A 15,032-nucleotide genomic window follows, 5' to 3' on the forward strand; every position below is an offset into this window, starting at 1 on the left:
TTAATGATGCCTCATGCAACCAATTAAACCCTCTTCACCTAACACTTAAACGTTGAAGAAGAAATAAATTAAACTTTTAGAGATTTACATAACTACACAGATTGTTTTTTCAATTTGTGAATAAACAAATTTCATCTTCAAAATACTTTAACCTTTTCCTACACACATAAATAGATTTCTATTTAAGTTTAGTAGAGAGTAGTATAAACATGTAAAATATTTTTTTATGTATATTAATAAATTCAAAAAATAATTAATAAAATAAATTTTAAATATATAAATTATTTTTTAAATTAAAATAAAAGGTATTATTAAATTTAATAAATAAAAATATATTTTAAGTAATAATATATTAAAATAGACTTCTTTTAAATCATTAAAATAATTTGATTTATTATTTTAATATTTTTTTATTATGTTGTAAGAAATGTAATCATAAATAAAATATTAATGTATATAATCCGTTATAGTTTTATGACTATATACCCAACTTTCATTTTCAATCTTATCGTATATGCGAAAAAAGTTTAACATAATTTTTTTCTTTTCTTTTAATTATTTTATTTCGTTTTTTTTTTGTATACTTTAATTTTATTTATTTGTGTATAAGAAAATCACAGTGTTTCTTACATTTGAAACAAAGAGCCTAGAGAAATCAGAATTTCTCCTCCTTCTCCTTTGATAAGCCAAATTTCCTCCTTACCATGTAAATTTCTTTATAGAAATTGATTTTTTATTTGGTCAAGATGGAAAATCATCTGTTAATTGATTTTGTAGAAAATACACAAAATCTTTTATTTGTTATTTTGCTTTGAATTTTTGTTAGGGATGACTCATTATCATCATCATAATAATAATAAACTTAATTCAATTTAGGATATGGATGTACCAGTGTGCTGAGGTTTTCATCTAGAATTAGGTTATGAGTTTATCAAGCACATAATTTTACATTAAAAAATGTGTATACTGACACATTTATTAGTCTATACTTAATTAGTTTTTAGTTAATAAATTATTTTGCTGTAGTTTTACATTGACATCAAATATTTTGTTTTGGTTAAACTTTTAATCAACCAAATTATTTTTTTAATCTATTTACAATAATTATTGTAATGATTGATGTACAATAAGTTTATAAAACGATACCTTAACGTACCGATACTTATAGAAATAAAATTGCACAGGACACGACACTATATAATCATATATATAATTTTCAAAGTGTTTGGAACTACAGAATGATTGTTATTCCATTTTCTTTAATCGATTATTATTATTGTTCACTTCCTGTTTCGCCTTTCTTCTTTTGGTCACCTGATTTCATAGGTTGAAATGATATCTGCAGAAGATACTCCAATACTCAAGTCAGTTAGGGCGTCAGCACTCAAATGTCAGAGTACTATAAATAATGACGTACCTGGTTCTTGGATTTTGGGCCGGATTATGAAGTTGGTTTCTGTTTAGGATCGTGTTAAACAACCCTTAATTATGGATTAACCATGCTGACTTTGTCAACTCATGACTCGTCATCATGGATCGGTCAATTACATGATCTTATTGTAGTTGAATGATCAAATTTCTGAGTGACTCATTTAAATCGATTCGGTCATCCAAGTATATATATTGTGTTGCAATTTTTCAAATGTTACCATTTTTTTTCGTTTAGAAATTCTGTCCTTGAAATTTAGTAACTTTGGAATATAAATTAATGTAACTCTAGTGTAGAATCACGGAAACATCCCTCACAAGTAATGTTTTATTTTACTTCTACTTGAATTTATTTTATGAAATGATAATTGTTTATAATGAGAAAGATCGAAATATTTTGAGCTGTTAATTAGGTGATTCTTCCCAACACTAATTTCAATACGAATAATTACATGGAAATGAAAAAATTTACTTACACAAGATTCTTAAACGCTTAAGTTTGATCTGTTCAGTTAAAAATATATTAAATGAGACATAAATAAATTTTATGAGAATATTTCATTGTTAGTTAAGTGTTTAAAAATATATTAAATGATTAGTTATTGGTCAATGTCGAACGTTAATTATTAACATAATCAAAATAATTATACAAATACAACAAATTAATGAAGATTCAATAATATTGATCAATTTCTAAAAATTTCATAAATAATTAATAACCTTTTAAAAATAATCGTCATCCAAATCATACATCCCATTACAGATCCTGATTCCGATTTGAACTAGGAATACAATGATAATTAAACATATACTTTTTGCGTTGAGAAATATGAAAAATTAAGGTATTTTGTTAAACATAAATGCTTTCTATGGAAAAAAAAATCAAACTTTAAATATTTTATTGAATATTTTAAAAAGGTTACTCTGATTAATCAATTAGTCTAAATTTGACTTGGATAATGTCATAGACTTTTAATGAGTCTAAATTGAATACTTTTTTACGTCGACCTTTTACAGTGAGATAACTCATCAACTATAACATGCCATTCTTTTTTAAACCAATAATTAATGAGAAACAAAAGGGTTATTTATCATAATATTGTAAAAAAAAAGAGAATTTACAAATATGTTAAAAAAATGATTGATTAAGATGATGTCTGAAACAGGACCAATGATATCATATATGAAACAATCATTCTAAGACGAATTCCGCCGACGTTAAAATGATAAAGCAAAAAACATGAAACTCAATTATGATTATTGATTTTTTCTCAAAAAAGAAAAGAAGGTAGCATTATGATTGTTCATTACCTTTTCTATTTATTAATAGTTTAATTTACATTTTAATTTTGATTTTTGTTAAGCATACCTAATGATTATGATTAACAGTGAGGTCTTCCTAATGTGCAAAGTTAGTCAAGGAAATTGGGAAAAGTCCAAAAAAAAAATAAATGGAAAAGAAAAGAAAAAGGAAGACAGAGGAAAGAAAGGAGAGCTGGAATCACATGGACTTGTCTTTCTCTTGCTGGGACCTCCATTGAAATTTTCTTCTCTCCCTTCTCTCCTATCATTCTCTCCTTCTTCATCTTCTTCTTCATCTTCTTCTCCTTCTTCTCCTTTTCTTAGATTAGATTCCTCTTCTTTCTTCTCTCTCCCCTCTGCCATGGCTGAGGATAAGGTACTTTTCCTCCCGGAAAAATGTGTTTTTTTTTTCTTTCTTTGTATTGTCTGGTTGGTGAGAAAACTGAGTGACCCAGAAATGGGAGAGTTGAAAATGTCTTTGTGATTTCTGTTGTGAAGAGGACGAGGGTGGAATTTTGGTCTGGGATGTGTGATTTGTGTTTCTGTTTTTTTTGTTTGCTTGCGCAGTTAACAAAGGGGAGGTTAGGGTTTGTTATTTTTGGGGGAATTCGGTTTTCTTTCTGAACATCTGGTCTTTGAACTTAATGAAGAAGACCCGCCAGGTTCATTTTGGCGTTGATCTATGGGTTTCTGTGAGGTTTCATTTTATATTTTTGGGGAGAGATTCTGAGATTTGCTTTTAGCTGATACTTGTATCGGTATCTGATCGTGCTTGTTATGATCTTGTGTTGGTGTTGGACTCTCAAGTGTCAACGATTTTGGTTTTCTGTTTGTGTGAACTTATGATCATTTGCCAGTTATTCACCAGATTTGTTTTTCTTTTGTTTATGATTCCGATCAAATATCTTTGCCTACACTTTTGTACTCTGCTGCTTGATGTTGGTTTTTTTTCAATTTGGTTTAGCAACGTAACACGTTGTGTTCCCTTAAGTTTTTGCTGTCAACATTTTCAATTGAAGTTTGTCCTCTGAACTTCGTGATGCTATAGTTCTTGGTTCCTTGTATTTACTTTGTTTTGCAGCTTACATCCTTAAGTTGCTTACCTGTTTTGTTTTACCCAATTTGCATAGTTTATGAAACTCACTTGAGTTATTCGACGGGCTGTTGAAATCTGATGTTTTAATTTTGTATCATGTTGACGATCTTAGTCTTTACTTTGTGATTTTTTTCATGTCTGCCAATTGGTTTCCAAATTTCAGCTTCCTTCTGAAACCAAACCATTTTGAAATATTTTGTGAAGAAAGGTTCAGATTCTAATACATTTTACAAATTGTTTTAAACATTACGATTTTAACAGGAGATGTCTAACGCTGTCATCAATGGCAATGATTCTCTCACTGGTCACATCATATCTACAACTATTGGAGGCAAAAATGGGGAACCTAAACAGGTATTATCTTTGTAAATTCCTGTTTGCTGATATTATCACTTGTTTAAAGTTTTGATTGGTTGTTAAAAGCAACTTTACGGCACTTATCCTCGATTGTGAGTTTAATGGCTTGTGCAATGATTCTTGCAGACTATTAGTTACATGGCAGAACGAGTTGTAGGAACTGGGTCATTTGGAATTGTTTTCCAGGTATGCTGTTCGGTTAATACTAGATCGTTACTCTTGCTATCTCCACCTATTTTTCCTCGTACTGATTTTTTTTTTTCTCTTAGGCAAAATGCTTGGAAACTGGGGAAGCAGTTGCAATTAAAAAGGTTTTACAAGACAGGCGATACAAGAATCGTGAACTACAGTTAATGCGTGTGATGGATCACCCAAATGTGATCACTCTGAAGCATTGCTTCTTTTCCACTACAAGTACCGATGAACTTTTTCTTAATTTGGTGATGGAATATGTTCCAGAGTCCATGTATAGAGTTTTGAAACACTATAGCAATGCTAATCAAAGAATGCCCATCATCTATGTGAAACTTTACATGTACCAGGTATGCTGCATACTTTCTGGCAATTCATAAATATATATATGATTTATTTGCTCGGTGTCTGATATTAAAAGTTTGTTAAATGCATGCAGATTTTCAGGGGCTTGGCTTATATCCACACTGTTCCCAAAGTTTGCCACAGAGATTTGAAGCCTCAAAATATACTGGTTTGTTGATATGCTGTTGTTGTGCCTGTGTGTGTATGGGGGTTATCTAATAAGAGCCTTTTGTACGTGATGGTGTGAGAAATAAATATGGAGTATCAGATCTTATCATGAATGGTTGAGATTTAAACACAAATCATGAGGTTTGGAAAAAAATAACATGACTATTTTATGTGGTCATGTGGCTTTAAAAGACTTTGAATTCTAACCATTCATTTATGGTTGTACGTCTCAAATTTGTTCTCTCTAATGTCACCTACAAAAATGGTTTTCTCACTGTGTAATATGGTGAGAGGAGTTAATTTTTGCTATACAATCATACATGGATTGTTAAGATTGTTTTAATTAGTTTTTATCTGAACCATTCATTTGATTTGTGGTTGGGGATTGGCTCCTCTCACTTGTACACGCCCTATATATATCAGTTCATTCTAGAATGTAGTAATTATTTATGGTTTAAATGTCATTATGTGTACATTCCAGGTGGATCCTCTTACTCACCAAGTGAAGTTATGTGATTTTGGAAGTGCAAAAGTTCTGGTATGTTGACCTCCTTATGTTGCTTTGATGTGCTTAATTTTTGTCCATTTTATCATGGCATTATCATCTTTTATATTGATGGGGTAATAACTCACTATCAACCAATAATCTATCAGTTGCCATAAAGTTTTGACAGTTTCGATGAAGAGGGTCTAATTTTTACGCTCTTATAGTCCCTTGTGTTCATGTCTTGGTCAGCTCAACAGCAAGCTTTGAAGCTTTGTTTTAAGATTTCTTTTATATTATATTGAACATTTTGGTTATTTTTCTTGGCATTTTGTGGAAACATCATATTTTAAATTTTTGGGAGGTTTTTGTTATGCTCTGTATGCTTTCAAGTATTGTATTATTAGTGAGAGCGTGTGACTGCTATTCATCATATGTTATCGTTTACTAACCCTCAATCTTATCTCATAAGGTCCAAGGTGAAGCTAATATATCATACATATGTTCACGATTCTATCGAGCACCAGAACTTATATTTGGTGCCACTGAGTATACAAGTTCAATCGATATCTGGTCAGCTGGCTGTGTCCTTGCCGAACTTCTTTTAGGCCAGGTCTGTGTTATTTATTTGTTTTCATTCATTTCTATTACTAAATATTATTATATAAATTTATCACAAAGTGATGTAAATGTTCTCTTGATTATCTGCTACCTGTGTGTTGTCTGAAACAATTTAAACTTTTGCAGCCATTATTCCCTGGTGAAAATGCTGTAGACCAGCTCGTACATATTATAAAGGTGCAATTGGTGTTAACATGTACTGTATATGTTTCATTAGTCATGTATTTTTCCTTTTCATCTTGAGTCACCTTTATAAAATTTTGTATTGTAGGTGCTTGGCACACCAACTCGAGAGGAAGTACGCTGTATGAATCCCAATTACAATGACTTTAGGTTTCCACAGATAAAAGCACACCCATGGCACAAGGTCTGTAATTTTCTCTCCTTTCATATTAGCATGGGAATATTCCTGGCATTCTAACTCATCGAAATTGTGTGTAGATATTCCACAAAAAGATGCCTCCAGAAGCTATTGATCTTGCATCCCGGCTTTTGCAATACTCTCCAAGTCTTAGGTGCACTGCGGTAAGTGAGACTGTCTTCTACCCCTTTTTATGTATTCTATGTTCTAATCAATTTAGTATTGCATTATGTACATCGGCCTATATTTCTCCTGAGTTTGATTAACTAACTGGTGAACGTTGTTATCTGGAAAAACTTGCATAGCAAATTGAGAAAAATATAATTTTGTTATGCAGCTTGAAGCATGTGCTCATCCTTTCTTTGATGAACTCCGAGAACCCAATGCTCGTCTGCCAAATGGTCGTCCATTGCCCCCTCTATTTAACTTCAAACAGGAAGTAAGTCCTTAAAATATCTTTCTTGGTCATATTTGTGCTCTGCTAGTGAATTTTTTGTACAGACAAATTCAAGACTAGGAATAAAATTGATAATATTAAAAAAAAGTTTGAAAAAATGTAGAAGCCTGATAAGGGTCTGTACTTCGACAGATGCTTTACATATATATGCACTGTGTTCCTTGTACATTCCTGATAAACATCCAAGCTACACATAACTGACGGGCAACTATATTTTTTATTCTCCCTGTTTACAGTTAACCGGAGCATCTCCTGAGCTTGTTAATAAGCTGATACCTGACCATGTGAAGCGGCAAATAGGGCTGCAATTTATTCATCTTGGAGGATCGTGATGATAAGCTTAAGGGGCATAGTGGGATACCATTATTTTTGTCTAAATACCGTGTTCTGTGGCCTGGCCAATGTAGTTTCAAGCTGAACCGGGACTGAGATTTTGGGAAGCTGGATGGCTGCAGTTGATCCGTCAGTATATGTATTACCTTTTGGTTCTCTATTGGTACCGGTGGATCTTTATCTCCCCAGGAAAATATAGCCTTGTTTATTGTCAAAGTCTACATGTCATATAGTAGGAGTATACTTGACCTGAAATGGTCATATCAGAACTTAGAATGCTTGAACTGTACGGGGAAAACTAAAGCCTTGGCTGGAAGGAGGGGAGGAGGGTCCAGAAGAGTTTTGATGGTGGGGTTGTTGGTTGGGCTTGCTTTGGTTTCCTCATGTTAATATGTGCCTCATTTTGCATTGTTGCACACCCAGTTCCTTTCCTTGTTAAATGTAATGTGCTATCTATCTGTTTCTTCAATGCCGTTTTCTAATGTTTCAAATTTCATTTTTATTTCATGAACTTGATTTCCTGAAACTTATAAGCACTTTTGGTAATAACAGTGCTCGTGATTTTTATGTTGACATATATATATGAAATGTTGCGAGCGACTTTGCTTGAACTTTTTCTTACAATTTTGAATTAAACTCGGTGTCATCTATAAAGTAACTGAATCCATCAGTTTTGTTCAGTTACTTCTTTTTATTAACTATAACTACTTGCAAAATAGGGTGTTAATCTTAACAAAGACATAGATGAGGAGGGATTCCTTGCAAACAAAATGTAAAATTCAGATAAAAAATGTCAGTGGATAGTGTTTTCTACAGAATGTTGGTGGCAGAAAGAGGCTGAAAGTTAGTGAGTTTTCTGTATTTGTCCATGTATGTAGTAGTTATTAAAATGCTTACTGAATTCATATTTTCCTGTATTAAATTCTAATGACTATAGATTTTAATGGATTTTCTCTTCTTTTATCATGTCAATTTTTTCCTACTTTAGTTTTTATGTCAGTGGTTTTAACTATACTGTATACGCGAATGTAAAGATTTATTTATGTGAATGTGTTTATGATGTGGATTTAATTTAATATTCAAGTTTCAAAATAAATATAATGTGGATTTGAAAGCCATAAATGTTGTTCAAACCTCTCTTTTGGTGATGTCATAGGCATAATCTATCAGGAGTAGTACGGTCAAATTTGGTAACTTTGACTCTCTTTTATAATTCATCAAACCTTACTTCAACTCTTCATCTCCACGTTTACAAAATGATTATAGAACTTTTTTTAAAAGTGTGAGCAACAAATTATGTAATATAGTTTTTTTATATTTTTTATTATAAATATATGGTTGTTAATATTTTTTTTTTAAGTCGATATTTTATGTTATATCTTGCTCTTAATTTTTATAATTTTATCTTATCATATTAGCATTCTTCAATGAGTTTTTTTTTTTTTTATAAAACCAGAGTATTAAATATGAGATATTTATTAACATGAAAATAAATTAGGAAAGAGGGGTATAGATAAAATTATTAAAATTTTATGATTGTTTTGATAAGGAAGAGATACGTTATCTATGTTAGATTTATCAAAAAATTATTTTCCTCCAAATTGGTACGAAATGGAAGATAAATGAGATTTATAAAAAAATATGTTTGGAAAAAATGGCTCAAGATCTTATTTTCATAAAATATAAGACATGATAAGAGAAAAACATATATACTCTAATATATGTAAAAAAAAAATTATGTAAAATTAATATAACTTAATTAGATAATAATAAAAAATAACGCACTCAAAGAAACATGTTAGTGAAATATATTAAATGACATTTGTGATATATACTCTAAAACACACGTCGATCGCTTACTTAAAGTTAAATATAACTTAATTAACTACTAATACAAATATATTAAATTACATTTGACGCATAATGATAAACTATATCCTCGTCAAGAATAATTCAGTACCATCTCAAGATCCCTTTCAACTATTATATTATAATTTTGAACGACTCATGAATAAAACACTTACTAACATGAATAACAATAATTTAACTATTATCAATCTCTTCAAAATTTATATATAGGAGATTCTTCGATAACAAAAAATTTCCGATTCTACTCTTATTTAATATATCTCATTTTATTAATACAATGAAATATTTTATCATTTCATATGAATTATTTAAAAAATTAAATTATTTTTTAATTTTGAAAATTAAATTAATGTACAGTTTTTGTATGATTTTCTCACTTTTTTCTTAGTTTCTTATTTTAAGACAACAAAAAGAGCATACTCTCACACATTTTTACACAAAATCTCACATATAAAATAAAATAACATTCACTTTCAATCACTTTCTGCATTTTATTTTTTGTTTTTCAATTTCGACTCGTCCAAAATTATTTCTGAATGTTATATTTCTTTCATTGTGAAAATTGAGTAAAAGAGAAAAATGTGGGGTGTTTGCACTAATACTTCTTAAATTGCTTTATGTGTTTTTTTTTTAAATAATATAAAAACCATAGCTCGTATTTTATGTGTCTACCTTAGATAATGTGGTTTATAACAACCTTTTTTTTTTATTTCTTAAAAGTGAGTATAAAATTTGAAAATACTATTGTACAAAGAATATTTGTGATAATCACTTAAAAAAAAAAGTAAAAATATTACTTGAATTTTTTTCAGTAGGAGTACTTTTTGGATTTAGCAAAACATAAAATCTTAAAAAAAAAATTGAGACAAATCAATACAATTTTTGTTGTCTTTTTTTTCTTATCCTTTCAATTAACAAGATCTTTCAAATAATATTTTAAAATAAATAAATAAATTACATAAGACTATTTGAATAAGTTTACTTTAAATTTTTTCCTTTCTTTCTTCAAAATTTCATTTTTATCCAAATAAAAAAGGAAGAATAGATAGAAAAGAAAGATAAAAATATGTGTTTTTTTGGATAGATAAAAATAAAAAAGAGACATAGAGATTTATCTCTATTTCCTTGTATAAGAGTAAGTAAAAAATATTTTATAATAATTAAAAGGAAAAAAATTAGGCTCTTATTTTCTTCTTCACAACATAAAAAATATTATTATCATTTTAAAAATGGATTTAATTTTTAGAAAAATTATGAAAAAGACATTTGTATCCAAAAATCATATCTCTTTCACTGAGGAAAGGGTTCTCTAATGGTGGGGCCCATACATTTTAACATTTTCAGTTTTAGGGTCCACCTAAGTCTCAGCCCAGCCCATCTATTCTCCGAACAAAAACCAAAAAAAAGTAAATCACTTTGGTTCACGACAAATCCAGTAACATCTTTTTCTCTATATAATAAAATAACATTTTTTTATTTATTATTTGGAAAGAGACATCACATCAATAAGTAGTTGTTTGTTTAAATTGGAAGACCTATTTCTGATGCATTACGCATCTAATCATAAAGAAAAAATCATCTGTCATAAACACTAATTAGTTATTTTCATTATTATTATCTTTGTTTGATTTCTTGATATACATACATAGCGTTATGTTAAGAATCTGATTACTAAAAATATTGATTTCTTATATAAATGAAATTCTATATCTTCATTACGCATTATACAACATAATTTATCAATATCCACACAAATATGCTTTTTTCGTAAAATAAAATATTAAGCATAACAAATATTTGTACTAACCTTTATATATATATATGATTGTACTAAACAACTCTTAATTATGAATTATATACTATGAAAGACGCTCTAATCTTTAGTCGATGTGGATCTCCAACACACATTTTTCACATTGAGATTGTCAACTCGTGCGTGAGACTATATATTATGAGTGGTCCGATAGCGGGTGGTCTGATAAACCCAACAAATACTCGCTTGGGTAGGCTCCAAATGACTCTGATCCCATATTACGAAGTGGACTTTAAACCTAACTCAATCCCATAAAATCAGCTCATAAGGTGAAGTTTGCATCCACTTACATATTATAAAAGACTCTAATATCTAGTCGATGTGGAATCTCTAACACATAACACATCTATCAACAGAAGGAAAACAAAAATAAGTGTTATTTTGTGTGTTGAATCTGTTTACGTAATATAAGTAGATCAGGTGGATCAGTAAGATAATAAACATATTAAGTATAAATTTCATTATTATGAGATTTTGGAGAGTGACTTAAAAGTGGAATAATATTTAATGTTGTTAAAAAACTAGAAGCACATGAGACAGAGATAGGAGTAGGAAGAATATTTAACATAAAAAAAAAAGATATGTATGATTGGAAAAGGACAGAGAACAACTCAATCTCTTTATTTCTTATAAAATAGTAAGTATTTTTATAACTTTTAATGCAAAAATATTACACAATTTACATTTTAATAAGTTCTTATTCAAATTTTACTTCTTCAAAATGGGAAAGATAATTTTACTTTTATAATTCAGAATCTGATCTGATATGAAGTGTTAAGTGAAGATTGATTTAATGTGGTGCAAAGGGATTGCATTAACGTGAAAAGAGAGTGAGATGGGTGGATCCTTCCATTATTATAAATAGCTGGAAATGTCTATATCTTACCAATACACATCACAATTCGCACTTTCATTTCTTCTTCCATAATTTATTCTCTTTGCAATCTTCTTCACACTTTCTACACTTGCAATCTATTATCTATCAAATATGGGGTGTAAGAGATAATAAAAAAGTTTAAAATATAAATATAATTGGTTGTCCTATGCAAGATAAGAAGAGATAAAATAAAATAAGAGATGTTATTTAAAGACGAGATGTTTAAGATTATTAAGATTTAAATTAAGTATGTTGTGTTATGTTCAATATAATCTCACATCGTTTAGGAGGTCTGTTACAGTTGATATATATCTCCATCCTTTAATTTGTGTCTTTTAAGATAAAACCGTGACGAAGTTCCGTGTTCCGAAGTAGACAATATCTCAGATGCGTTGATTGACCTAATCAATGCTATCTCAACAAATTTGAGATTACAACATTAAGCTCAATTGTCACATTCGGGATATTATTTGTTTTAGAATTTGTATTCTATCACGTTTTTATCCTTAAAATAAATCTTTGAATATTAATATATGTAAGTATATTTAAATTATCTTTCTTCCTACTCTAAATTGATATAAGATTATTGAGAATAATTTTTTTTTAAAATTTGATTAAGGAAATATGAAATACTAAACAAAAGTACAACCATAATAAAAAAAATATAAAAGACATAAATTAAAAAAAAGAAAGTTAAGAAGAACGATATAGACTTTTGGTAGTGATTCAATTATACTAAATTTATATTCAATCATCACAATTTAGTAAGATTCTTTTCTTATTCTATTTTGCATGTGAAATATATAGAAAATATAAAATGTATTTTAACATTATTTTACACTAAACTAGATATAGTATTGTTTATTTGAATACGAAAATCTATATAGTTTTAACTACAAAAGAATAATGTTAAAAAATATATATTTTTTCATTAATTTAAAATTTATTGTAGAGAATTTGTTGTAAATAATAGTTCCAAGAAAATTTAAGTACCTTTTGTAAAGAGTAAACATAAGAATTATTTTGTAATGAGATTAAAATTAAAAAAATATTGTAGTCTGTTAACTTAATTTACTAAACAATTAAGTGTAATTTGCATTTTCTTATATAATTTGTATATTTCCTATTTTGTACGATAATATATAAAAATTATAACTCTTAATATAATGCATAATTAATCATACATAAGAAAATATAACTAATGTGGTTAGTTTTTTTAAACAATATTACTTTTTAGTATTATTTTGTTAATTTTGTAGTTACTGTTGATTTCAATAATAAATTTATAAAGGATTAGTTATTTTTATCTCTCTTATACTTTTATTTTACATATGTTGTTTAAAATTTAATTATTTACTTTAATAAATTAAAAATAAAACTTAATTTGACATTTTTTTTGTCTATATGCAAATATTTTCTCCTTATGCATTGAAATTTGAATATTTAATTTTTTTAATAGTTTTTATACTTTACATATTATTAGGGTGAATTTACACCTTAAAAAACTTACTATCAAATTTAACTAATGATAAATTTCTACATAGTTAATAAGATTAAACATAAATTAAAATTTATATACGATAAAATCATTCAATCATCGTAAATATACTTTATATTTTGACGACTACTTGAACGAACGAAAAACTCATAACCTAAACAATATCTTACTAGCTTGAATGAGGAAATCATACACCAAATACCATGTTCCATCTTACTTAAACAAGATACGCAAAAAATACAATAGTAAAAAACACTCATAATCATTAAAGATTAACAATTTCACCTTTCTAACAAGTTAGTTACAACATGTTAAGAATTAAGATATAAATTGGTCATTGTCACTTATCTCAATACAAGCCAAAATTTCAATGACTAAGACAATTTCTAGCCTTGGTTCTCCTTATAACTTCAAATACCATTTAATTCAACTTACTCAATTCTTTAATAAACCTAAATAAAATAAAGATTTAATATCTAGCTTCTCGTTTAGGGTCCTAAACCTAATGATGTGTTTGAAGTAGGGAGGAGAAAGATGAGGATTTGAGGGAGTGAATTTGGAGTGTTTTGAGAGGAAAATGTGAGGAAAGTTAAGTTGTTTGAATTAGGGTATGTAGAGTGAATTTGTGAAGAAAGTTTATTAAAGTTGGTGAGTGATGTGATGTGATGTGTGTGAGGGAATTTTTATTTTTTTAAAATATTAGAATGTGAATTTATAAATTTATCCTAATTTTTAAAAGGGAAATATTTTTGTTTATAAATTTTAGTAATTAAATTTTTGTATACTTATTTTTATATATAATAAATAATTTTTTATTATTATTAGTATTTATTTTTATTAATAATATAATTAAATGTTTTTATTGTTGAAATTTATTTAATATTTAACATTTTTATTTTTATTATAGATACATATAAAAATTATTTTTATAAAATAAAAAATAAAAAATTGTTGTTAATATTATTATATAAATATATTATTATTATTATATTGTATTAGGTAACTTTCTTCCGCATTCATTATTTTTCTTCACAATAGGGTGCCATCTTTTTCTTCTCTCGCAAATTATTCACAATTAAATCGAAACAAACATAATTTTTTTCGAAAATCAATGCCTTTCAATCTCGGATCTAAACTGAACATAAACGAGTTATATTTATAGTTTCTAAGATTATCGAACTCAAATTTAACACAATATTCAAGCATCAAGGTAACCTATAAATTTCATTAGCTTACACACTATAATTTTTCAGAATAATTTGCACTATATGCTTACCCAATTTATCAATAACTTGAACCATGCACCAAATTAAAGAATACAATGTTTCACAATTAATTGAAAAAACACCTTATTACCAACATCCTCGAGTAATAATCTGGATTCTAAGAGAAACAACATGAAATAATATTTGTAGAATCTAAAATTCTAGTTAGAAAAATTATAGTTTCTCTTATATTTTTTGAAGCCTTAAGAGATTAAAAATTGAAAAAGAAATGATGAAGTAAGAGTACCAAAAACTAATAATGAACCCAAAATCTTAGAACCTTATCCAACACAACAATATAACATCAATTTGTGATCATCTAAAAGTCATGCTCTTTCCAATTCCCACATGCATGCCATTTAAGAGAGAAAAGAAGGAAGCAAAAAGCTTACTCAAGCTATCATGTTGCCACCTAATAATCAACAAAAATGGAGAAATAATTTGAAGGTGGAATAAAAGAAGAATCCCCACCCCCTCTTTTAACGTATTTCACCCTTTTTGTTTTTAGTTCACATGTAATTAAAAATCAAACAAAGTCCATATCCCAAAATCTTTGAACATATTGA

At 28.1% G+C, this 15,032-nt stretch overlaps 1 protein-coding gene across 1 annotated transcript; it reads left to right on the top strand.

The window, feature by feature from the left end:
- Positions 1 to 2,730: 2,730 nt before the first annotated feature.
- Positions 2,731 to 7,613, top strand: LOC137823102 (shaggy-related protein kinase eta). The gene is made up of 12 exons (XM_068628224.1): positions 2,731 to 3,106; positions 4,088 to 4,180; positions 4,310 to 4,369; positions 4,453 to 4,725; positions 4,815 to 4,889; positions 5,370 to 5,426; positions 5,845 to 5,985; positions 6,120 to 6,170; positions 6,265 to 6,360; positions 6,435 to 6,518; positions 6,692 to 6,793; positions 7,048 to 7,613. The coding sequence occupies exons 1-12, from the start codon at positions 2,801 to 2,803 to the stop codon at positions 7,141 to 7,143; spliced, it is 1,434 nt and encodes a 477-aa protein (XP_068484325.1). The 5' UTR covers positions 2,731 to 2,800; the 3' UTR covers positions 7,144 to 7,613.
- The last annotated feature ends 7,419 nt before the right edge of the window (positions 7,614 to 15,032 follow it).

This window comes from Phaseolus vulgaris, chromosome 9, assembly GCF_051622355.1.
Source record: "Phaseolus vulgaris cultivar YP4 chromosome 9, ASM5162235v1, whole genome shotgun sequence".
Taxonomy (NCBI): Eukaryota; Viridiplantae; Streptophyta; class Magnoliopsida; order Fabales; family Fabaceae; genus Phaseolus; species Phaseolus vulgaris.

Excerpts from the sequence above, each read along its gene's own strand:
- LOC137823102 (XM_068628224.1), top strand. The coding sequence starts at position 2,801 with ATGATTATGATTAACAGTGAGGTCTTCCTAATGTGCAAAGTTAGTCAA. Across the intron at positions 4,726-4,814 it reads TGAAACTTTACATGTACCAG|ATTTTCAGGGGCTTGGCTTA; the intron begins GTATGCTGCATA and ends AAATGCATGCAG. Across the intron at positions 5,427-5,844 it reads TTGGAAGTGCAAAAGTTCTG|GTCCAAGGTGAAGCTAATAT; the intron begins GTATGTTGACCT and ends TTATCTCATAAG.